The sequence below is a fragment of the Trachypithecus francoisi genome, unplaced genomic scaffold (assembly GCF_009764315.1).
Source record: "Trachypithecus francoisi isolate TF-2019V2 unplaced genomic scaffold, Tfra_2.0 Lachesis_group13, whole genome shotgun sequence".
Classification (NCBI taxonomy): Eukaryota; Metazoa; Chordata; class Mammalia; order Primates; family Cercopithecidae; genus Trachypithecus; species Trachypithecus francoisi.
This window is the reverse complement of record NW_022681458.1, coordinates 49657300-49684801: the sequence shown is the minus strand read 5'-3', so window position 1 is coordinate 49684801 and position 27502 is coordinate 49657300. Positions and strand designations below refer to the sequence as shown.

General features: G+C 35.6%; 1 protein-coding gene across 1 annotated transcript in view; it reads right to left on the bottom strand.

Moving 5' to 3' along the window:
* Positions 1 to 27502, bottom strand: part of TMEFF2 (transmembrane protein with EGF like and two follistatin like domains 2) — a 245391-nt gene that overhangs the window by 31995 nt on the left and 185894 nt on the right. The window contains exons 6-7 of the mRNA XM_033230800.1: positions 18191 to 18339; positions 17391 to 17450 (exon numbers count right to left, since the gene is read on the bottom strand). Of these exons, the coding sequence (XP_033086691.1) occupies positions 17391 to 17450; positions 18191 to 18339 (209 nt within the window). The remainder of the gene's footprint in view (positions 1 to 17390; positions 17451 to 18190; positions 18340 to 27502) is intronic.

Here is a 27502-nt window from a genome sequence, read left to right as displayed (position 1 = left end):
TAATTATAATTTAGCATATGTGTACTTGTTTGAGTAACGTGGGTTTCTGAATATAAAGTTAGAGAGAGAAGCTTGGGTGTAGTTTGCCCCTGAATTTCCTTATTTCCAAAAAGTCATAACAAATATTACCAGCATCGGTAATACATTTATCAATCCTCATAAGGAACTTACTAATTAAAATTCTGATCCCAAGTAGCTAATTAAATCATAAGCTCCCTAAGCCCCTCCATCTTCCACATGAGTAGATTTCATAGGTCTTAGATTGCTGTGTTATATCTGCCACTTTGTAGTCCTGGATACCAGCAAGCCTAAGAACCAGGACATGTGACTTTATGAATGTCACAGTGAAACTCAAGTCACTTGATATTGTCTGAAAATCACTGGTACTTTTCTAGGCTTACAATTTATCATTTTGATGAGTTTGGGCCAGCAATGTTGACTAAGACAACAACAATTCTGAGGAGACACTCTGAATTTGCTACTCATTTTCAGGATTCTAATATATTTATGCAAATCCTGGGAAAAGTCATTATTTACCAAGTCATTATTTACCAAGGCACATCAGTCCATGGCTTTATGTGCCATTATTGTACAAATTAATAGAAAGGTAGGCTATTGTATGAAACAGACATTAGAGATTATCTGAGATCTGTAATTTACAGATAAGAATACGAAGACTCATGGAGGTTATGGTCAAATGCAATACCTAACACAGGTCTTCCTGAGGATTAGTGTACAGCAACAAGCAGAACCAAGGATGCATTAAATCTCCGTTCTGAGATCTGCCCATCTACATGGAAATGCCTCAGTTCCAAGATATTGTAACCTGTTTCACAGGTATTAGCACAAGACAATGAAAACAGGCAAAAAAAAAAAAAAAAAAAAAAAAAGAAAGAAAAGAAAAGAAAAAGAAAAAGAAAAAAATGTCAAAGATCATGGAGAAAGTTACACTAGTTTCAAAATTACATTAGATGTAAAATACAAATATTAAGTGACTTGACATCACTGAACAAATTTGACTAGCTAGTTTTAGGAGTTATGAGTTTTACTAAGAATAATGGATGAGACATATCAAGATATTGCTTGAGTTTCTCATGCTACATCATATTTTTCTATCAAAATTTCCATTTCATTTAAAATTTTGAATATACCATAATATTTCTAGGCATTTGAGTATGGACAGTTTTATCAGAACAGCTTTTCTTTGACTCCTTAATTTTAAAAGGTTTGCTTTATTTGTAAGGTGCGTTTTTAACTTCTTAGAACAATTTCCCAAGATAGAAATGTGGTGAATTTTATAATAAAAGTCATTAGAAACATTAATTCATTTACCAGAAATAAGATTGAGGTGGAGTTTGCAGTAGAAATGGGAACCCAAAATGTCTGCATATTCTGTTAAGCATGAGGTGACACCGAGTGTAGCAATTTACTGGTGGGAACTCTGGCCTCCAGTAGGATTCTACTGTCTTGTATTTGACAGTTTCAAAAACATCCTACACTCTAATGCTTTAAAAACACAATGCAAAAGAGGAATGACCAATAATAGACATTGGTAGATCAGGATAATATGACAAATTGGATGAATTGACAGGCAGGTGGTGAATAATTTTAACATGACCCTAAAAGTAGTGGAAGGATGTTTGCACATTGACACTTCTCTAAAGGCAGATGGATATGCATGACCTGAGTTTTTAGACAGGTGTCAGGAATATTGATGGGTAGTACGAGGATGATCATTTTCTTGGCACTGTTGCAGTAGACAGTTTGCATGATTAATGATGCATCTTAGTCTTTTTTTTTTTTTCCTCCTGGGGCAAAAAGGGATATGAACCTTTGTTACTCCAAGGAATGTAAGAATTTTGCCTGAAGGGTAAGGCAGGAGAACTTTAGTCACCTAAAAGCACCATATGCTTTCTATAGGTGAAGAAATAGTGGTAAAATATACAAGTGCTCTTGACATGTAAGATGACAGTGCCTGGCAGAACGATTATAACATGCCTCTTATTAAGAGGGGTCTACCCCAGGGCATAGGAGCCTTGCACAACTCTGAAGTACAGAGCCCAGTAAACCTGGGCTCTGACAAAAGTGAGAGCAAACTGTGGCTCTGGGATACATCTGAAGACATACAATGTTTGAATGAATATTAAGAACCACTCAAAGGAAACAGAACAGGACTAAAGCAGGAAATAAGAGGTGAGATCATCTGCCTAATGTTTGTATTCATTTCAAGTTTTTAGAGACAATTTTGATTCAAATCAATTCAATATTGTTTCTGGAAGGTGAATCCAGTGAGAAACAACTCTTCTTTTCCAAGAATAATATTGTTTGCTCAGTTTTTTAAAATGTCACATACAGCAATGAATGAACTATGTTATTTCAAGGCTCAACATGTAATCCAAAGTCGAATAATAGTTTGTAGATGTATTCTGCTAAACCCTAGTAGTCTATCTGCTGAAAATATTATGTTAATTAAAGGTAATATAAGCTATGGAGGTAAACTTCGTAAGTTCTTTTTTTCTTTTCTTTTTCTTTTTAAAGTAATAAAGGGCACTCTTGGAAATCAAGTCCAGTGAAAAAATGTTGTTAATTAAAAAAATGAATTTCCTTTTTATACAAGGGACATTAGCTACTGGATTAGGTGATTAAGAAAAGTTAGAAAATCTGTTTTTCCAAAGTTAATCTAAGTTTCTCCAAATAAATTTAAAAGTAGAATAAAGTCTCATTTATATGATGGGAGGGGTTAGAATTTAATCTTCATGAACACCAGTAACTACATTGGTGACTTCCTTACTTTCTGTTTACCCAGAGAGAGAACAAGAGCTATGACTTAAAATCCTTCCTTTGATGATACTGGAAAAGTTTATGTTTCTATTGACTGAGAAAAAAGCTCAATGAAATCCCTGAAATGAGGGAATGAAATGTAGGAATGATGGGGTTTGTAATATGCTCTTAACATTTTAAACTCATAAATTTAATTGGCATTACTATTACATTCAAATTATATAATAGATTTCTCTTCTAAGGCTAAATAATATCATCTTAGACTAACATAGTATACTTTGTGCTCACATTCTGAAACAGTCTAAACATGTTGAGCCCAATAAACTCTTCCATTACTTAGAAACACATTAGGGGAAGGGAAAAAAGAAACTCATTGTAATAATATGAACAGTTGCTCCAAAGAGCCCTTATGCTTTTGGGAAATGGAGTTTGAATGAGATTTAAGCCAATCAGTGGGGAACAGAACTACTTGGAGCATAAATTCGAAGCTTTATATATATAAACATACATTAAAAAAAAGAGTCCATCATCCTTATCATCTAATTTTTAAAAATATTACCCAATAAATATACTGATACACAAAAATGGGAAAATAAAAAGGTAGAATTGAAAATCTTCAGTCTGAATTTTGTTAAGATTAGATCAGATTATGCTATCTAAATGAAACAATTACTTCTATTTAGAAAATACAAATTTTATGACAATATGAAAAACACTTAGAATGAGGCATATCCATATCCTAAATCATTGTCAATAATAATCTCTTACAATTCCATAGTGAGTTATATCTCACAAAGGGCTTTCATATCTGAAACATAGGAAAAAGGAAAAAAAAAGAGATATAGATAAAATCTTTATTTTACAGATCCTCAGAGAAGTTATATAACATTTATAAATTTAGCAGCTAGGTATAGAATTTAGTTTTTTTTGATAATTTGTCCCATGTATTTTTCACAAAACCAAAACATTTCAGTAGGAACTAACAAATCACATATAGAATAACATTCACAAAGTAGATTATAAATAATTGTATATTATTTCACCAGTCTATATCAGAGGGAGTTACCTCAGTTTTTCTTCTAATGACTTTTAGCATAAAACTAGTGAAGATAAAAAATAAAACAACTGTTCCATCTTTCAGAGATAGTCTGTTTACACAAAACATTGTAAGTTTTCTGAAACATTAACACAAATTTATCAGACAATTTATTAACCAGCTCCTCCTTCTTAGATATTTTTCCCAGTAAAAGAGCAATGGTGCACATACTGTATGAATAGGTAGTAGGTACAATCTAAGACAGAAAATAACATTGCTGTGAAAGTTATTCATTTGTTTCAATACTACAGTAATTACTGTAGCGAAGCCTTGCTCATTTATCATTTCCTGTTGTCTTTGCTATTTTTTCAAGCTGTCTTTTTAAACAAATATCCTCATTGTCCTTGTCGCAAGACCAATAACTTTATTTCGGTAGGTAAGACAGCACACCAATACAGTCAGGTCTATTCCTGTTCCAAGGAGGGTCTGTTACTGCGAGCCACCTAACATTATTGCACATTCCTGTCCTACCCAGAAGAATGTGACACAGTGTAGCTGGGTACTAAGTTGCCATTTAAGAACCTCTTCAGGTTCCCGGTCTCTTTGAGCTATGAAAGTTTTCATGAATACTTCAGTTCTAATGGCATACCAAACATTTTGTTCCATGAACAACACAACAGTTTTAAAAATTGCCATTGAGTGTTTATTGCCATTGAGTGTTTTAATAGAATTTAACCAGTTGGTTTTAAATATATTTCTATGAGCCAAGGCTTACAAAAATGTATAAAGAGGAAGTGCCCAGATAAAAAGAAGCTTTGAAATGGTTGCTATTGCCTCCTTAAAAATCATCATTAAACAGTCTTTCAAACAGTCAGTGTTTGGCTCAGTAATTTAGTCAAAATTTGTAAGAAGTAGCTAAAATGAACAAAAGGATGACATGGCTTTGAACAGAAGAAAAGCAGGGACCCAAGTTATGCAAATACTAGTTAGGAATACTGAATAAGATAAGGGATCCAATTATGTCTATGAGACTTTCCTCAATAACCTATAACTAAAAGAAAAACAACTTCTCGAGCCAGAAGAATTTTCATCATTCTAATGAGCCTTTGTAGAGACAGATATTGCTTCTTATTTGTGAAACCTCACATTTCTATTTTGGGACAACTATCATTTATTTTATTTTATTTATTTATTTTTTAAGCGGGGCTGAGTGTGGTAGCTCACGTCTGTAATCCTAGCATTTTGGGAGGACAAGGTGGGCAGATGACGAGGTGAGGAGTTGCAGACCAGCCTGACTAACAAGGTGAAACCCTGTCTCTATTAAAAATACAAAAATTAGCCAGGCATGGTGGTGCATGCCTGTAATCCCAGCTACTCAGGAGGCTGAAGCAGGAGAATCGCTTGAACCGGGGAGGCAGAGGTTGCAGTGAGCTGACATTGTGCCACTGCACTCCAGACTGGGCGACAGAGTGAGACTCTGCCTAAAAAAAAAAAAGTGGGGTAGATGTGTGTGTTTGAAGCAACAAGATGGAAAGAACCTTGGACTAAGCTGGTGATCTTCATTCTGGGATTTTTATCTCCTTTTGGGGAATGGGGAGAATTAAGGAATGATTAGGCAGGCCAACTCTGTACTCCACAATGCCTCCTAACTTCTAGACCTCATCTGATACGTACTTTCCCCTAATCTCTAGCACCAAAAAGCAGGATTTTAAACACAACACGATTGGCATTCTGGCTGGATAATGTTGTCCTGTGCGTTGTAGGATGTACAGCCGTATATCTGGCCTCCACCCACTAGATGCCAGCAGTACTTACTCCTGCCCCTTCCCCAGACAATCAAAAATGTCTTCAGATATTGCCAATGTCCCCTGAATGGGAGGTGCCAGGGAAGTGAGGAGGAGGAAGGTTGGTAGAGGCAAAATTGCTCCAGTTGAGAACTGCTGCCAGAAGGCGATGGTCAACAATTGCCCCTCAATCATAGTTTCTGAACTAAAGCTATATACTTTGTTATAGAACTCGAAAGTTGGAAAGACAACATCATAATCTTACTTTCTTTTTACTTTTTTTTTTTTTTTTTTGAGACAGAGTCTCACTCTGTTATTCAGGCTGGAGTACAGTGGCATGATCTTGGCTCACTGCACCCTTGGCCTCCGGGACTCAAGCTAGCCTATCACTTTAGCCTCCTGAATAGCTGGGACTACAGGCACATGCCACCACACCCAGCTAATTTTTGTATTTTTTGTACAGACAGGATTTCACCATGTTGCCCAGGCTGCTTAATCTTATTTTCAAATGTTACTGATGAGAAAACAGGTTCTGAGAGGCTAAGTAACTAAATTTAGGTGAATTAGAATAGAGATGAGACTAAGTCAAAAGTTCTGCATCCTATTCCAAGCTTTTTTTCCTACAAAATGCTGTTTGTAAGTCATTGGCTCTAAAATCCAAATGAAATTAAAAATATGATTATCCATGTCATTGGAGAATAGCCTTGTAGAGAATCCAAAACAACAGATAACACACATATAATTTCTAGGTGATTTTGGAATGAACTAAAATGAGCCTATTCCAGTGGTATTATTTTCCTGATGATTATAATGATGATGATAATCTTGATTATAATGAAGATGATAATGGTTTTCTTAGGATAACATTACAATTAGCTGTGTTTCCTGAGTACGTATCAATTCATGGCAAGATGAACAGCTCGGAAGTATGCTAAGCTGCAGAAAACAACCAGCTTTAAAGTTAGAATATAGCACTGACAATCTTCTTAGATACATAAGCATTAATAGTTGCCTATCACTGTTGATAGAATGTTAAGACTTACTCTTAATTTTTCTACGTATAGAAGACAATGTGGACACTTTATTAAAACTACCTTACAGATAAGTTTCCCTGGTCTGCCTGTTGGTTGTTTCTCATGCTTTATAGCTATATTTCATTAAAAATAAAAAATCAATAACCAAAGGCATATGTGCCAGCTGTAGGGAACGAGTGAGTGGCTAGGGGTGTGAGGATAGCTCAGAGATTATTTCAAACAACAGGAAACCTTCAACTTCCCTGGTGCTCTTTAAATAATAGAAAAGTAAATAGGAAAAAAATCCAGTGGTGCAAGCTTTGTAGAATAATTTTGACAGTACATGAACAGCCAATCTGCAGAAGTGGATTTGGATGTGTACTGCCTGACAAAACACTGATCGCTTGTTGGTTTAAAGTCTATAGCCTAATAACATGGTCTTTCTGGAATACTTAATTTCTAGAGGACAAATGGAGCTTGATTTTAGTCTTCATTTTATGAATACTTAAAAAAATATTGACTTTTTTAGCTAAACAGACATTTATTTTCATTAGTAAATGAAATTTTGAAAGACATACTTTTGGAAGTGAGTTTTCTAACGTATGACACACAGCTTTCAACCTCAGAATATGCGAAAGAAAGATTAAAGGCAGAGTTTGTTTTTTTTTTTAACCGTGTGAAATATATTTTACAGGAACATTATGTAATGCTATCAAACATTTATAATGCATCAATAACTCTCTGCAGAAATGCAGGATAATTAATACATTCACTCTGTCTGTGTTTTATTAAGTTAAACATTAACAGTGTCACCATAAAAGGCATTTGCTAGCATACATGCTGATTTACCATAGGAAAAACTATTCACTTTTCTTTGTTATTGGCCAAACCTCTTTAAATTATATGTTAAAAAATGCCTTTCAAAGTTAACTTTGTGTAAAAACATTTGCAGGTTTCCCACTGCAGAAGGACAATGGCAATCCAATGAGGACTGAGATATACACTAAAATGGTCATTTCTTGGGGGCTACTGAGCTAGAGACCCCAGAGGAGCTCAGGCTTAAAGTCATGAAATGTTCTGTGAGACCAGGTCTCAATTTTATCCTGATTAAATTTACTATACCTGAGAAAACAGGTGAACTGGGTGGGAGGCCACCCAGAAATGGAAACTCAGACCAAGGATGGTCAGGTCAAGAATGTTAGAACAAGTTCTGACAGTCGGGGAGGAAGTCCTAGCCAAGAACACTTATTTATCCTACTTTGAGGGCAGTGGTATCTCTATTGTGTTGACATTTGCATCAGGCTGTTTTAGCTCGATGCCTTAAACATCTAAAGAATATACGCTCTTGTTAGGCTCACCAAGTAACCTCAGTATAACTGGGCTTCTCAGGCAATTCAACTCTTGGAAGAGAAGACACTGGCCAGAGGATGTAAATTGTCTGTGAACATTAACATTTCTGAGTGAAAATTTAGATAACTGAGTCTACAAGTCTGAGAGTGATACCTGCCTCGATCATGAATTTAGTCACTATGCAAAGTATAATTCTGGCATTATCCTGTCCAATTCTCCATCTTGCACCAAATCATCAGACCCACAATGTGCTGCCCTTGTTGCTTCTCCACCCTCGATTAAGCTCATCTCTCTGCCCCCAACTTCCAAAAACTTCCCAAAGCTCACCCAGAACTGTGCTCCAGAATTGGCAAATTCCCTTCTAGCCTCAGATGCTTCTATGAAATTCTCACCTTTCTTCTTGCATAGTGAAACACTAGATTTTTCTGAGAATACCAACCCCCTTCCACCCTCTCACAAAGTGGCTGTATTTTCTACCCTCCTCCCCTGCATTTGAGGACTCACAGGTGGAGTACTGTCCTCCTTAATCCTCATTACTGTTCCTAGATGACTAGGCCACCACTTCCCTCAAGCCTTAGCACTGATTTCTACATTCTTGTTATGCCTGGAGTTTGGTCTACAAGTTTGGTTCCCTTTGATTATATCCAAGTTTAAAAGAAAAAGTGTAAGTGTTTTCTGAATGAACAACTGGAGGAAACAAGCTACAACCATGAGACAAATCGCTGTTCAGAAATGTCATTTCTTTGAGAGATTTTTGTTTTATAGATGTTTTAAGACATTTTTAGTTGATAATGTTTATACATAGTTTCAAGTCACTAAGATGTGAAAACTGCATTTTTAATGCTCTTAATAATGTGGGCTTATATATTTGGGGCATGTCAGACTCTTTAATAAAAGCAGCAAATCAAAGTGCTCAGAATAGTGTGTGTGTGTGTGTGTGTGTGCACGCGCACTGTTTTTGTTTGAGATGGCGTAAATTCTATTTACTAGGTTTATGGAAAACATTGTGCCTGGAAATTATACAGAGCATGGGGATATATCCTACTCTTCTTTAAGCTTCATACATTCTACCTGCACTTACACTATTCTTCCTAGGAATGGAAATAACGTAAACTTGAGGTAAAAAGATAAATTAAGGTGGAGAATTACGGCACTTTCACTAGCAATTATCTAGAGTCTGAACTCACATAGCTTTTATCTCTTTGTCTTCCATACTAAATAGACCTGTCTTTTCTTTACTGTGAGTTCATTAAAAACATTTGTTTTGATCTCTTTGCGGGGTGTGTGTATGTGAATTATTGACGTATGAACATTAACATTTCTGAGTGAAAACAATGTTTTACATAAACAGAAATAAATTTCCATTTATCACATTCCTTTTGTAAAAGAATGACTATGTAGGTCCTCTAAACATATGCACTCGAGTAGAAGCGATTGATTTTTTTTTTTTTTTTTTTTGAGGCGGAGTCTCGCTCTGTCGCCCGGACTGGAGTGCAGTGGCCGGATCTCAGCTCACTGCAAGCTCCGCCTCCTGGGTTTACGCCATTCTCCTGCCTCAGCCTCCCAAGTAGCTGGGACTACAGGCGCCCGCCACCTCGCCCAGCTAGTTTTTGTATTTTTAGTAGAGATGGGGTTTCACCGTGTTAGCCAGGATGGTCTCGATCTCCTGACCTCGTGATCCGCCCGTCTCGGCCTCCCAAAGTGCTGGGATTACAGGCTTGAGCCACCGCGCCCGGCCTGAAGCGATTGATTTTAAAGGTTACATTGAGGAAAGCATATGACATCGTCATTCTGCAGGTGTGTCATAAGCTATGTCTTCCTACTGAATTTCTATTTGAATTTCATGTTGTAATAATTTCATGGTCATATTATTAATATTTTATATGATCTAAATATACCATACATAAATTATGTTGACTGGAGGAAAATCAGAAAATTTGCTTTGTGAATATTTAGACATGTTAATGTGCTGAAAACTTATAAATAAGTATTCAATAAATATTTCTTTATAGATGAATTAAAAAGTCAGCCAAGGTCTCTTGCAACAAGCTGTTATAATGACTTGGGCAGAAAAAATAATCCAGAAACTTCTTGTAATTGTATGAGTCCATAAGGGATAATATATGTATAAAAACTCTGAACACATATCATACCGACAGACTATATTCCATAAAATGTGCTCTATTTCCCATAAAAATCAATTGTCTTCAATTTTCAGACCAAAAGGAAAGTAACAACAATAGCTAGCTTGTTAATTTGGTTGTTAATGCCTTATATCATGTCTTTTAATTTAAACTTCAATCCTTTGGAAGTAGACTTATTATCTCCATTAAACAGATCAAGAAACTGAGGCTTCAACTAATCAAGAAACTGAGGCTTCAACTAATTTAATAAGGTTAAATCACCACAATAGCATGACCAATGTTTAAACTCAGTTCCCTCTAGTCTTGTGGTTACAACCACTAAACCAGCTGCTACACACTCATGGCAGAGAAGAGTAGATAAGTAACACCGCAAGGTGAACAATTTGTTTCAGAAAGGAGCATTTCAAATAGGAAAAAGTGCACATAAATGATGCAGGATGCGTTTATGAACTGGCGCATAAATACAAAGTTTTCCAGAGTGTCTACCAGGGCCCAAGGCAACTCTTCAGTGGAAAATCTTCATCTGTATTGCAAATACCATTTCTGTGTTTATCTATAACCATGAACATAACATAATATTACAGATGACTGGCTACATGATTTTACGGGGAAAACAACGAAAGCACAGAAGTTCAAGAGAGCAGGAAAAATTGTGAGTTAGAGTTCATAGAAAGCTTTATGAATTTTGCAGCACTCTAATGTAAATCCCAGAGGGGAAAATACTTGCAATGAGACACTTTCCCTCAGAAATCTTGAAAAAATCTTGACATCTTAATTCATTTCCTAGGCTTAAATATTCTAGGCTAGTCTGGTGGCACTGTAATAGCCTGGGCAAACATTTTTATTTATTTCACTGTTGATACCAATATTTGTGCTACAAGCTGCTGTCCGCATTTGCTGCTATTTATTTATTTATTTCCTACAGATCAAATTATTGGCCCAGACAAAACATGGTTTCTGGTGAAGTGCTCCTTGTGTTCATGAGCAAATGGAAAAAGCTTCCATTTTAAGTGTAGGTTTTTGCCACATGACTGAATTAATTCATGTTATAAATATGATATGAAATCATTTGATATTCATGCCTGTATATGTAGAGTTGAGGCATAATCAAGGCAAATATTAGGTAAATCAAGCAAGCAAGGGTGTAGTAAATATGTCAAAATGCTGTGTCCCGTTCCAGCTCAGCCACTTAGCTTCTTTGAGACTCAATTTTATTTCCTCTAGTATTTGTACCCTTAGTGCTTTACTGGGTTGACATAGAACACATGAAGCAATGTGAGTGAATCTTAGTAAATCTATGATATATCAAATATGGCTAAAATTTTTTATTTTTTTTTTAATTTTTATTTATTTATTTTTTATTAAAGCAGGATTACTCGGTAGCAAACACTTTCCTCTTGTTTTCTCTTCTCTATGTGGAAAAATAGGAAATAGAACAAGGAAAAATTTAAAAGCAAACATTATATCACTTATAGGATGTGTAGAATATATAGACTTGAGTAACTCTTTTGAGCATCTCACAAAACGTAACATCATGATGAAATATTTTTGGGTCTGGAACTGCCAAATGATGAACCCTCAGGGTGCAGAGTCGGTCCCAAAGCTGGAACTTGTTAGGTAGTGACACTTCGTCCCTGGTCCTCACACTTGCTGGATTCTGGAATTAGCAATGTTGGTTTTAACCTTAGTTCTATCACATACTCTTTTTACTTAATCTCCCTGAACCTCAAATCTCACCTGTCAAAAGCATGTAGTATCTCTTTCACATGTCCGTTGTGAAGACTGAAGGAGACAGTATATATGAAAAGGCTTTGTAAATTGCAGTGGTTTCTACAGAGAACAATTATTAGGACAACTCACTTAAACTATCTAGATACCCTTTCCAGAGGTCAGCTCCCTCTTAATGTGGAAAAATGGGTTGATGGAATATTACTAATAGGATGGATAGAATTTCGCTTAACTTTTTCTGATTTCTTTCTTCCATATTTCAGACCTGAGATTAATGTATAAATTATTGCTTGAAGATAAGGAATGGAAATTTTCCTAAAAATAAATATTACAAGAAATAATGAATTGCCACAGTATAATGTTCAACAAGTAAACACAGGAAGTCGACGCAGGCCTGTAGCTAGACTCAGAGCTAGGGAGGCCCTGTCTCCCTTCTGAGGACATGAAATCCAGGACTTAACGTTTTTCATGAACAGCTACTAAAAGCAGGGGAAATATCTTCTCCCCACATACATACTATAATCCAGCATAGTCTTTATCTTAACGTTACTCCTGTTCCTGTTTAACCTATGTATACATGAGGAAAATAAGCTAAACATGCTCCTCCTCAAAGCCATTTCCTCTGTAATTTATTTATTTTTTCCAATTTAGAAATACCCATAAATGAAAGTCATTACTTTAGTCTGTCATAGAAACACTGTCCTTGAGTTATACATATTTTAATTCTATGCTCTAGGATGTTGTCAAAAATTGATTTTAAAAATTCCCAGCCATACGGAGAGCCTCTTGGCATATTTTGTAAAAATCATTGTTGAAGATTTTATTCATTTTACGTTTTTTGGTGATGCCTTGTAGAAAGATCTATGCTAAATAGTTCCTTTATAATTTAGCATAGAGAAACTTTGTCTTTCATCTCTGAACTTATTTTTTGTTTCTTTTTTATCAGACAATAAAGATCTAAGTTTCATTTAGCAGATACCTATGTTGATTTGTTCACCTTTGTAAACCCCAGGACAGGGGCTTGCATATTGCAGTGACTCTGCAAATATTTGCTGAATGAATTGATTCAATCATAATTTCTTTTTTTTTTTGAGACGGAGTCTCGCTCTGTCGCCCAGGCTGGAGTGCAGTGGCCGGATCTCAGCTCACTGCAGCTCTGCCTCCCGGGTTTATGCCATTCTCCTACCTCAGCCTCCCAAGTAGCTGGGACTACAGGCGCCTGCCACCTCGCCCGGCTAATTTTTTTGTATTTTTTAGCAGAGATGGGGTTTCACCATGTTAGCCAGGATGGTCTCGATCTCCTGACCTCGTGATCCACCCGTCTCAGCCTCCCAAAGTGCTGGGATTACAGGCTTGAGCCACCAGCACCCGGCCTGATTCAACCATAATTTCTTCTTTTGTATTGGTTGCAAAGAAACTTAGAGCTAAATGCAGTAACTGTAATAGTCTATGTTGCTGGTATATTTATTTTCTTTAACAATTCTGATTTCATGTTTTCAATTTCTATTTAAACAATTTCAATTTAAACAATATGGAAGAAAAATATAAATGTATTTTAGTTATAAAACACTGCAAACTCTGAAAACTAGTACAGGATGTCATAAAATAAAAAACACTTTATTTTCTAGATAATTAAAACCAATATCATCTGACTTCATTTTATAAAGTATCTAACAACTTATAAAATTAAGTACACTTTTACTGGAAAAAATATAGCCCTTTTTTTTGAAGCATGAACAAAGTTTTAGACAGAAAACACAATCAGAAAATATACATATATATACTGGATAAAGAAAAACAAATAGTTGAACTTCATTTTTTTTCATTAGAAGACATGAGGGGTATATATATACACACACACATATATACACATATATATGAAAGAAAATGTTGCAAATTTCAAGAGGTGTAAAACATTTGCTATTTAAAAACTTCCCAAAGGACAGTTTAATTTTAGCAATTTAAAACAATGAAAAGCCTGGAAAGTCCTAGCTTCATGGGTTTGTAAAATCTGTGTTCCCTGAATCTTTCTGTGGGTGTACAGACAGACTTAAATCTAAGCCCAAGTCTTATAGTGATGAAGGGAGAATAACATTAAATGGCCTGTTCAGCTCATTTGACAGGTATCCTGTCACTGGGCTTTGAAATGAAGAGATCCAAAGCCCTTTATTCAAAACTCAGTAATACCTTGGGTCTCATTAAAGGACAGAGGGTAGAATAGAGACCCAAATCAGATGCAACCAGAAAGTAATACTGGCAGGGATGATTGAGCAAATTCTTTGGTTTCCTGGTGCCGACTACATTTATGTGCCTTTGAGGACCATGGAATTCATTCTCTGAGCAAGTCTGCCACACTCTAGTACACTGTACATATTAGTCTTGTTGAAGGCATTGCTCCCTTCATTTGCATTTTTTGCACGTTTTAGTAATTCACCTCCTGCTGATCTTTGCTGGGATCTCTTTTAACTGATATTAAAAATGAGATACAATTAATTTATTTTAAGATTTAGGCTTCTTTCAAGAAGATCTCCATTTTCTAATCAGAAACATGTGTTCCTGTATTAATGACTCTTAAAGTAGGCTCAAACAAAAAACTGGGAGAGATAAGTAAGGGTTTTTAATCTATAGTATTAATGACATATAAGGCAAAAATAAGAGTGTGTTAGATCCTTACTTCCCTCTGGTGGGGGAGTCCGTGAATGTGTGTCTAACACGGGAAGTGGCTGTGACATTAAATGAGCTGTGAGCACACAGCAAACTTTGAGGGATAGGACTCACACAGTTCCTGTTTTCCCTCCTTGGACAGATTTTAGCATGTGAAATAGAAATTAAGAGGACAATGACACATAGACTCTCTATTTGGTTCCTTTTAGTTTTTTCCAAAGTTCGTGTTCCCAAATTCAGGAAACTAAATACTATCGGAAGCTTGGAAATGTTGAGGAACATGACTATTACTTAAATGATTTCTAAAGAGGGTGTATATTGTATTCTAATGAAACCATTAATGAAGATAAATGTATCTAAAATAAATGTTTTGAGAATCTTGAAGTATGCAATCAGTGTTTAACCAGGAATTACAAGCTTCAATTGACATTATCTTTGTTCCTGTCTTAAACTTGGATTTCAACAAACATGTATTTTTAAAATTTACTTTTATCTTAAAAGTCTTTCTTTAGCATTTTCAGGATAAATCTGACATCAAACTAGAAGATCCTGGGCTACACTGAGTGACAGAAGAATTTTAATTTGCATGTATTAAAAATGTATTTTTTTCTTCCGTACCCAATAAAGCAATAAGATAGGAAAAACATGCTAATTAAGAACAGTGACACTCAATATTAGAGATAATCTGTTTAAAACCAAATCCATATATAAATACTTTTTGGAATAAAAATTCAATGATCAAATCTCTTTGAAATGCGCAAAATGTTAAACATGCAATATAAATGACTTTGAGAGACCAGTAGAATCTCTCATGATATTTATGGGAACAATTTTATAAATGCATATATATTTGTATAGTGACACAGATCAACTTGAAGAGTTCTTTGTTTCAGGAACAAAATTCTCAGGGAGAGGCTTGATTTTTCAATGAGTACAAAGACGGATGGTTCACTAAAGAAGATATGCATAAATTCTACATTTTTGAAGATTTTTCCAAATGAATTAGTTTGCAAAGTAGGAATAAAAGTATTTTAATTGCAGTTAGTAGCAGTGGTTTATAATATCATCAAAATATAATAATTGTTTATAAAAATATAAACAATTTAAATTTGTTTTCATTTAAAATTTAAAACATATACAAGTAGCCTCAGACTTTGATTTTTCATTATTATCTTTTATTATTTTTAATAATATTTCTGTGCATCAGCATATCACAACGTACATTCTTGGAAACATTAATACTGCAAAACATGCTGCAAAAATGTGTTATCAAACAACTTTGTTAAAAGCTGTGTATTATAAGGAATTATTTAGAATCTTATTAGATATGATTATAGTATTGTAATTTTGTTAAAAAATTATTGATTTTTTTAAAGATGCATGCTAATGATTTTTTTTGAAGATGCATGCTATTTGTGAATGAAATGATGAAATTTCCAGGATTTGCTTCCACATATTATGAAAATAGAGGAAAAGGATAGGGGTGAGGACAGGGATGGGTTAGCCACAGGTTGGTGTTACTGGGCTTGAATGATGAGTACTTGTGGGTTCAGTATGCTATAGAGCCTACATTTGTGTATTTTACCTTTATTTGAAATTCTCCACAACAAAAAGTAAAATAAGTAAATAAAAGATGCATGTCTCTTAAATATTTTATAATGAACAAAAGAGCTGTGAGAAGTTCTGGGTAGAAAATCCATTTGTTTATATGAGCTCTTCCAAACTTATAGACCACTGAACTATTCTTTTCAAGGAACATCTGTAAATATCTCTCCTGGACACTTTGGGAATGGCTATATAATAGTAGAGCCAATGTTTTTCCATGTATAATTGTCCATGATAATTTGTCTTATAGCACATAAAAATTCCATCTACATATTGAAAAAACATTAAGATAAAAGGTGGGAAATGTTTAAAATATCTTTTATTTCCAAATTCTAAGAGATTTCAGATGTCTATAAGCATATTAACTATTTTGTTTTCAGTGTCATAGACATTTATCCTGTTGTTAAAGAAAACAAAATTTCAGAAAGAAAGAATAGATGGTAGTAAATATTTTAAAAGATAAGAAACTACTCTTTTTGATTGAATATTTGCCATAAATCTAGTTATGATTGCTTAATATCTAATTGAAAAGCTCTGCCTAAAAACTTCACATATCATTATCAACCTATATAATATTATTTATATATTTTATCCCAAATTTCTATAAAATTTAAGTATCTGTTAAAATTTCAGTTGCATACACATGAATTATTTCTTACTCTAGAAAAGTTAGATTAGCTAGAGACATTCTTCAAAGTGAAATAATTGCTAAATATGATTTATATTTTTATATAAGGTGCTTTATAATTTTGCATGTCTGAGAAACTACATTTTAGTTTCAAAATAAGCTAAAGAAATTTACTATTAAAAAAACTATATATACATTTTTAACTTTGCATCTGAATAAGACAACCTGCATTACTATTTGTAGCTGTCCTTTCTAGCTTTTTAGAGACTAGCAAATTTTTCATTGTTGACCTTTACGAAAATTTAAACAAGAACACTTGCATTTATTACAATATATTGCCAAAAATTGCATTGATTTCCACTGATGCTATTAATTTGATGAATGTTTTGTTATTTGTACCATTTGCACAGTCAAAACAAGCTAATTATGTCTTAGTGACATTTTTGACAATTGCTTTAACTCTGGCAAAAAAAGTATGTCTTCTTTGCTTGAACAAAAAATTACTCTTGCCTAATGAAAGCTTGAACTAGGCAAGAGAAGACTAGCACATGTTAGAAGTCTTGCAAGTTTCACTTTGGAGTAAGTGGTAAACAACCATTTCCCAGGACTCTCTTTTAATAGAAGAGCTCACATTTTGTAGAAGAAAATATTGGGTACCTGCATAATCTGTTCTTGCATAATGCCCATCTTCAGACTTAGTAGTTGTAGTTGTGTTATCTGTGTTAAAAAATTAACAATACACATTGATTAACTGTTTCCTAAATATCTAATATGAAACTTATATATTTCCTCCAACAATATCTTCATTGCAATTAAGGAATTTTTACAACTGGAGTTCTAAGCAAGCTGTATACTAAGACAGATTTACAATGTCAATTTCTGTTTGAGAGCAAATAGTAAAATGAAGAGAGCTTTCTAAAGTTTGAGAAAAGAAGAAGATTCATAATTATAACTGAGAAAAATTGGGTAAAGGAGTAGCAAATCAAAAACGAAGAAAATGCTTGTTTCTGAACAAGAAAGAAAATAGAACATTCTAGTACCTTTTGCTTTTAAAAATGCATTTTAAATATTTGTACTGAATCAATACATAAAAATGAAGTGATTTGCTTTTAGTTTCAAGGATGTCTAATAAATTCTTAGATTCGTTTTAAAAATGTCTTTGACATTCTTTTTTCCCTTTGCAAGAAAATTGTCTGCTATCTTGTGAATATTAGCTTCTGTGTTTATGGCATTGTGACAATACAGTTCCATTGTATAGAGACAGATCTGGATGGTTGCTGAGAGCCCCTCAAAATCCTATAATTGACAAAAATGCTACAGTAGACTCTACGATCCATTGTAAATAAGAACTGCATTTTGGAAATAGAATAGCTGCCTAATAAGGAGCTTTCTTCACTTTTCATTTTTGCACAAAGACTAAAAACATTCTTTGAAATGAATTTTGGTATGAACATTACCTTGACATCGACCCAAAGACATGACTTCAATTTTCTCCTGTTTCTGACACGATGCTTCTTTGATTTGACATGCATTATCATAAGATTTCCCATCAGAAGCGCAGAGGGGATTGAAGTTGGTTTGAGAACAGTCAATATTACACACACACCTAAAAAAACCAGAGAAATAAAAACATGTAATATCAATAGTGTTGTTACCACATTATAAATAAAACACAAATGAAAGAATTGCTAAGTTGACAAAATGCAAGTTGGCAAAATTGAATTGTATCCTTCCAGGGAAGTTCCTTCACTTTTCTACCTGAGAAGAAAAGAAATACAGAACTAATAGAAAATAATTCAAACTGAGCAATGGATACAAAATGAAAAGGAAAAACTCAAAAATGATCATGAGTTAATCTCTGCCCTGGAACTTTAAAAACATGTACATAAATTTCCATGCTGATATCTGCAGAATAGGAATAGGCTGAGGTAGTCACGAAACTCTGCTTTAGAGTTTTCTTAAATTGAATCTTACTCTTTCTTCTTTTTTTGGGATATTTGACTGGTTAAAGCTTGTGGAAAACTGACTCAGAGGACAGTTCAGAGAAAGCAAACAAGTAAATTATTAGGCATGCAATCAGGAGTTATATTTCTTTGGCATAAATAAAGATGCACATAAAATGTACTAAATGATAATCTTCAGTTGTCCTTAACATTTTGGGGGGGCCACAAAACCCTTCGGAAAAATGAAAGCTATAGATCTCTTCCCAGAAATATCCATATTCATATAAACAACGCTTCTGTATAAAATTTCAGGGTTGTCTTGGGCCCCTTTAGGCATATCCTATGAAACCCCTTCCCAGGTATACAGTGCTATTTTTCTACCCCTCATTTTCAATAATCAAATAATAAATACAAGTTGATTGCCACTCATGATGTTAATATTTTTCTATAATCTAAATAAAAATTCGGTGATTTAATGAGAATTAGGTTACCTAAAGAAGAATTAAACATTTTAAAGACAATTTTACATGATTGTTCCCATGTCATTATACTTCTCTATTGTATTATTCTGAATATTGGGTATTGTGTGTTTTTTGGTGTGTGTGTACAACCATGTTACAGCTTTAGAATATAAACTCATATTTCAAATTTTTATTAATATTTATGTTGTTTTATAAATAGATTATATGTTTCTCAAAGTCATGAAGCATATATTTTTACTTCTGTATATCTTACTGAGAGCTAGGCACACAATGGCAAGCAGGTTACTACATGCTAGACTCTCAACATGTATTGCTTTATTTCATCCTCACAACAGCTGTTTCACAGACCAAAGATATCACATAAGGTTAGACACTGGTAAATTGTGGAATAAGGACCCACTCATAGATTTAGTAAGCTAAAACCCAACCCCTTCTCTCTAATATCACAGACTGTGTTATTACAGTCTCCTGGAGAACTTTTAAGTATACGGATTCATAAGCAGATTTCTGGGCTCCAGTAAATCTGGGGTAGCTTCTAACATTCTATATTCTTCAGTAGTCATCCTGGCACCAGACTCAATTCCTGGGAATCACTGCTTGATCAGTCTGTTGATTGAGGGAGAGAGGGTTTGTCTACACACCAGTGCATCTCAGAGTGTAGCCCTTAGACCATCTGTGTCAGAATTACCTAGGTTGCTGTTTAAAAATGCTGGCAGAAAATGTGCTAATGAACTTTTTTTTTTTTTGTAAGATAATTTCTGTAGGAATGCCTGGTTATTTTTACATTTACCTATTTAGGAACAAACAGCTAGAACAGATGGCAACCATCTCTAAACACTTAACTCATTGAGGAGTGGTATTCCTACCTCAGCTTTGATGTTGCCATGTGATCACAAGCTACTGGAACATGACATTGCTACCTCAACTGATTCTTGGCATCTGAAAACCTGAGATCAGGAGCTGCCTATGTGTTCAAAGAGCTTCTGGTTCTTACAGAGTGGATGTGGATAAGTGACTTTGTAGGCCAAGCCTTAATCATTACATTAAATAAAAAAGGAGTGGGGAGGTTGACATTTGCATTTTTAAAAAGGTAGCTTCTTTTGCCTTCAAACCAGTTTAGATTCTGACTGTTTGTTGTTGTGTTAGACTCTAGGAATTATCTCCTTCAAGGTCTTCTATAAAGTTGTTTGTTAGCAAGAGAAAAACAGAGAGAAAGGTATGTTCTGTCATTTGTCTACCTAAATGGTAAATTACAGAAGATATCAGGGCTTTGAAGGTATCTCCAAATCAACTCCAAAGAAATTCAGAAATATATATATATATGTATATACATATAGTACATTTCTAAATATATATATATATATAGACAAAAACTAATTGGCAGTTCAGAAACCCATTTGATAGCATGACAAAAGGGTGCAAAAGGAATAGATATGGTGATACGGTTTGGCTGTGTCCTCACCCAAATTGCATCTTGAATTGTAGTTCCCATAATTCCTATGTGTTGTGGTAGCGACCTGGTAGGAGACAATTGAATCATGGGGGCAGGTATTTCCCTTGCTGTTCTCATGATAGTGAATAAGTCTCAAGAGATCTGATGGTTTCATAAAGGGAAATTTCCCTACACAAGCTCTCTTCTCTTGTCTGCTGCCACGCCTTTCACTTTCTGCCATGATTGTGGCTCCCTACTCTATATACTTGCATATATTAAATAAATGCAAGAGTACATTTTAAAAATACTTCATATGGCTCTCAGCAATCATTGGAAATTGGAAATCTATGGAGAATATTTTTCTTTTTGTGAATAAGTGGAAGAAAATTCAAAGATTTTCTAAAATGGCTTGAAAACAATAAGCTGGCCAGGCATGGTGGCTCATGCCTGTAATCCCAGCACCCTGGGAGGCCAAGGTGGGCAGATCACCTGAGGTCAGGAGTTCGAGACCAGCCTGGCCAATACGGTGAAACACCGACTTTACTAAAAATACAAAAATTAGCCAGATGTGCTGGTGGGCACCTGTGATTCCAGCTACTCAGAGGCTGAGGCAGGAGAATCACTTGAATGGGAGAGGTGGAGGTTGCAGTGAGCTGAGATCCCGCCATTACACTCCAGCCTGGGCAACAGAATGGGACTCTGTTTCAAAAACAAAACAAAACAAAACAAAACAAAACACAAAAACGATGAAGCTTGGGGAAAAGGAAATGTTGTGACTGGATTAACAAGGACCTACCATTTCTATGTTTCCAAAAGACCAGTAAATTCTGATTACATAATCATTATTTACTATATTCCATCTATCTATGTCTATTAAGCTTACTCAATTAGAAAAACATGCAGGATTCCAGGACCACAGTCTGAAACTCCAAGTCCATCCTGATCTCTATTTGCAGTGATTGAATTATCTTTGCATTCCCCAATGGGCCCAAAACCTTGCACACATGAAACTTTCAATAACTACATATTGAATAGATAGCTAAACGAAATGAATGAACACACTAACAATTTTACATTCTTAAAGAAAGGTTGCTATTCTAAAAGTTACTATTACTATGCCCATCTTACAGATAAGAAAATTGAGACTTGGAGAAATCTCACAGCTTGCAAATGGAAGAACCTAAATTAAAATCTAGGCAGTCTGATGCCAGAGCCTGCCCTGTTCTACATACTGAAAGTACAAGGAAAGACGGACCCAAACTCCTATCACAGACCCAAATTCCTATCATTCACCGATTAAAGGAATCCTTTGAGTAAGTAGGATTTGAAAAACAAGGCTATGTCTGCTGTTGGAATAGCTATCATGATTTTATGAATTTAAATCATATTGACTCTTGGTCCTTGTCTTCTTAAACAAGCAATCCAGACTTTTTGTGTATCACTGGGATATATCAGTGAATGTTAAGTTTTAAGATATTGCAAACTAAAACCTGGTTTTAGAGTTAGTAACTAATTTTATGGGTGTTAGATTAACCTGACTATCTAAAGCATCAGTTGCTCAAAATATTTTATCCTTAAATAAAATGCTATATAAAGATCCACATGAAAACGAATATTTACACACAAATACACACACACACACACACACAAATGTAGAGCTCAATGGACTCTACTGAAATTACAAAATTAGAGGGTTTTAGCATTAATTTTTTTCCAAGTGTCTGCTTCAAAACTTTCAAAGAGACATTTTGGGAAGTTTAGATTCATGGGGTAGAGGGGGTTTTGTGTGTTTATGTGAGTGAAAAAATGTGTGTGTGTGGGGTGTGGAGGGTGGAGGGTTCACACTCACCTCCATGGTGCATTTACTGCATTGGTAATGTGCCTGTTTACTTGTTTATACCTCTACCTTTCTGAAACCTTCTCAAGGGCAAGGTGTTTTACTTACCTTTGACATCCTGGTACCTAGTACAGTGCATTAAAAACATCTTCAATAGATGGTTGTTGAATAAATTACTGAGAGAATGGCGGATGGTGTTGAAGGAGTTGAAAATATTCATTGTGTTGTATATTAACTGTGTGTTATATATTAACACCTAGGAGAGATAACTTTGTGCTACTTGGCAGATGTGGGGTCTCCAAAGGAGAGGTGGTTCTTGAAGAACTAAGGCTCACTGTTCTCCTTTTATTTGTGTTTCCACAGACAAAGGAAACAGGGAACAAGCAGTTAGTAATCTCGATGGCATCAAAGTCCAACTGGGACAAGAAAATGTTTTCACCAGGCAGGCTACTACTTCTCGTTTGTGGTATTTGGGTACAGTTTCAGGCACCAATATAATTTGAACATGATAGCAACTTGTCAGTTTATTGCTACATTAAACCACTGAAAAACATAAGGCTCTGATAAAAAGGTGACAGAAGAGCCAGGTGCAGCGGTGTATGTCTGTAGTCCCAGCCACTCAGGCGGCTGAGGGAGAAGGATCACTTGAGGTTAGGAGTTTGAGAGCAGCCTGGGCAAAATAGTGAGTCCCTGTCTCTAAATAAATAAATAATTAAAAATACATTTTAAAGATTAAAAAAGAAAAAAGAAAAAAGGTAGCAATTATCATATAATGTAATGGTGAAACCGCAGGTCACTTTAGCAGCATATGTAAATTAATCAAGGGTTTTTCTTTCTACAGAAATGAAAAGCACACATTTTTGAAAACAGAAACTATCCCTTCACTGCTTTTGGCAAATAATTGCATTATTATTCATTCCGAGACGAGTAACTAGTTAATTATAGCATGTCACAAGTATTTTATGTGAGCCAAGGATTTGTAAAGCTGAGGACTGCATGAATGCCTTTAAGGTTTTTTGTGTTTTCTTTTCTTTTCTTCTTTTTTTCAACCTATCTCAGTCTTTTGACATTTTGACACTGCGATTACATAGATCTCTTTTCTTTTAGGCTACAAAGAAAAAGAATCAGCCTTACTCGAAAATAATAATTTCAGGGGTCTGTATGTAGTAATACTACCCTCTGAAAATCCTTCAAAGAAAATTAACATTGACTGAAAACCTTAGCTCTCTGAATTATAAGATAGAAGAGAAATAGGAAATAATTTTTAAAGACCACTTGATGGAGTAAGGAACCTAAACTATAGCAGTAAAAGGTAGCATTTAAGACCACTCATATACATTTATAACTATCTCATCAATATTTTCAGGGGGTTTGACATTAATTTAATTCCCTGCCTCACTTGAAATTGCTCTTCCAAGGATGACCTGCAATGAGTTAAATAAGCTTCTCTGTGTATTTAGAAGTGCCTTGTCCTCTGCCAGAGTGTGAGAATGCAGAACCTGGTAGCTAGCAAATTACTTATTCATGTGTCTGGTTTGTGGCTGCCCTCTAATTTCACTAGATTTTGTTTCATCTATTAAACATGGCTGTCACTTATTCCTCTCCCAAGGTCCTTGACTCCTGTCCATTCCGTATTTTGACCACACAATATTCCTAGTTAGTTTCAAAGCACCCAAATGCACTGCAGTGAGGATGGCTTTCTGGGTTGTTTTGGACCTTGACTGTGGTTTTTTTGTTTCTCTTGAGGGTGTCTTTCTCTGGGGCCATTATGCAGACCCTCTCTGGCCTGGCCAGTAAATGAGGTCAGAGCTGCTGTCTGTGCTCCCTGTCAGATCCGTAATGGATGAACTGCATTATATTAATAACAGTAAAAACAGTGTGTACTTTTCATTCGAGATGCTTATGATACTTTAAGCCCATTTACTCATTAACTCTCACATCACTCCTTTTGATGGAACTTGATTATGAGTATTTTATCTGTAAGGAAACTGCAGTGCAGGAATGACTGAGTTGTGAGAGAAAAAAATGAGGTAAAAGATGTGAAAATGCATCGAAAAATTAAACCCTCTATTCAAAGGGTAGAAAAGCATTGACCGGCAAGGCTAGTAAGTCTCCCATGTCATTACTGAGGTCTCAGGTGACTTTTTTTTTGTTTCTTTTTAAAACTTAGAGTGGGTAATCCTTTTAGTTTTGAAATCTAGGAGGAATGAATAATGCCATTCTCCAGAAGCATTACCCAGGACGGCACTCAGGTTTTCCAGGGTGGCTAGGCTTATCTTGCACGTGGAAAAAGCTTAGTTGCCATTAGTATCGATCTCTTTATAAGGATGCAAAACATAGAAGTTGGCCCATTACATGGGAACGTCTTGGGAATACTGGGCCTTACTGATCAGAAATAGATTAGGACAACAAATAGCCAATCAAAGGAAAACTGAGCTGCGAAACTTTTGCCCTGGGTGGTCCCAGAACTTTCAAAAAACAGAATCACATTTTGAAGAGAGGGAACTATTGCTGGGAAAGAGACTGATGGCCACATATTGAAATAATGTCTAATTATAATAAAAGCAGATGGAGAATGTGACTACAGGTTGGAACTTGGTATTAGATAGACTTGTATTTAATGAGGCTTATTTACTAGCTGGATGGCACTGGGCTACTTCACTTTCCCAAGCTTTAGAATCCTCACCTGTGAAAATGGAGATAATGACTCAAGACTGTAGTCACTAAATGCATATCAATTCCTTAACAAAGTTTCTGAGAAGTTGTAATCAAATAAATACTGTCCAGCATTAACTTCTGGCTTTCAAGTCCTGGATTTCAAATTCTAGATGCAGATCAAAATCTTCTGTGGAATACTTAAAAAACCCAGATGGTTGGGTTGCAACTCAGAGATTCTCATTTAGGAGGTCTGCTGTGAGGCTTAGGTTGTCGTTGGTGCCAAAAATGCTACAGGTGATTCTGATGTGCAGCCAGGGTGAGTTGGAATTACATTAGATAATCTTTCTCACCTTCTAAGGCTAAGAGATTTTCCAGATTTACTCTATATAAGATTCATCGTGACAAATTTTGTTGCAGTAATATCCAGAGGGGCATTCAGAAATCAGTATCTTAAAACAAGTTAGCTTTTTCTGTGGGAGAAGGTTTGCATCCCCTATTGAGAAATCCCAGCTACTCTGACTCCAGCCATATCTTTTTTTTTCCTTTTCTATTCATTCCATTATAAGAAATTTAATATTCTTGTTTAATGTACACTATTCAGTGACATGCTTTAAAAGGCTTTACTCATATGGCACATACTCCATGCAATATGTGGTTGGTGTCAGATGAGAGGGACAAGTGATTAAACACAGTGATCCAAAAACATCAGTGGCAAAGCTGTCAGCAGAATTAATTTGCCAAGTAAAACCAAGACCAAGTGGCAAAAAGGAGTGAAATTATCATGAGGTTCCCCTGTGTCTCGCACCTTGCTCCAACTTCCTTATGACTCTTTCGTTTAATGCTCATAAGATAGGGAGGAGGAGGTGGAAAGTGAACTGTCTGGAAAGAAGAGTAGGATTTAGATGAAGAAGAGTGGTGGAGAGAATGCCTGGGGAAATGTATGGAGGAAGACAGTGCACAGTGTGCTGGGAGGATCACAGATAGATCAGTCTGATTAGAATGAACTCTTCTCATCCAATGTGACTAAACACAACGCTCTAGACAGATTGCAAAGGGCCTCAATTCCAGTCCAAGGAGTGACCTTTATCTTCTGGGCAATGGGGAGTCCTGAAAGCTTTTTGAGCACAGTGTGATGAGAAGGTCAACATGATGAAAGCGGTGCTTTAGAAAGATGACACTAGCAGTAGAGTGCAGGCAGAGGCACTAGTTCCCAGGCTATTGCTCTTAGGTATAGGGACAAGGAAGGAAAGCCCCAGAGGGAGGCATTCACTATATGGAAGAAAAGGAAGAGTCATTAGGACTTGGTGGCTCGCTACTTAAGGCATATTATAGTGAAGCACCAAGGCAAAAATCTAACCACCATGTCCTTCCTGCTCTACCCTTTCCTGCTTTTTTCCTGATCTGTACTACGTTCCAAACCGGAAACTTATTACAGGAGCTGCCAAGCTAAGGGAGGGAGGCAGCTGTGTGTGTGACTCAGGAAAGCTTTCTTTCCTCATAGGGAGAGTTTTCTGCCTTCACTATTAGGACAGAGGCAAACAGGCTTCTACCACAACAGTGATAGCACGCAAGCACCCTTAACTACGACTGAAGGAGAATAATGCCTTCTATGAATGTATACTCTGCCTGGTTCCAGGGTTGATTTAAAATGACTGAAACAAAACCATAGGGACGGCAGAGACTTATTAATGCCCACTGCGTTAGTGAGCAAAGAAGGCTCCTTCCAAGGCAGAAGTTGCTGCCATGTCCCTCTTCAGTACATATGATAGATGGAAGCAGGATTTAACTCTCCATCCATTGTCATGGATCACAATTGCCTTTTCCTCAGGATTATTTTTTCTTTTTAGAAGTAGCTGCATTTACATCTTAAAATAATCAAAGCAAACAATTCTTCTTACTCATGTACATTTTTAAAAGTATCTTGAAGCAAAATTCCTCATTAGCATCATGTGTATGTGCTTGCTCATTAAGCTGGAAAACATATTCAATAACCAAGGGTAACTTTGTGATCACGGAGAAGTGCGGTCGCTCCGACTGGATGGGTCTTTATACACACCAGAGTCAGGAAGCATGAAAACCCCAGAATAAAAAGTTGGGAGGAAAAACAATACAATAAAGTTACTAAAAAATCACTTTTGAATAATGTGGTAGACTAGATTCCCACTCGCTCCATTCTGTCATTATCACATTGAACGTTTAAGCACATTCCCAAGCATCGGGATTCCCACACCCACTTTAGTGATTGGGGTGGCTTCATGTTTGTGTTTTACCAACTGGCCCTCTGCTATGCTTTCACTTGACAAAAGGCTTTTAGGAGTAAATGTGTATGAACATCATTACAGTTTAGATTTCCCACGAAACTGCAACTCCACATCATGCCCTTGGATTTTATCCGTGAAAGATAAGAAACAACGGAT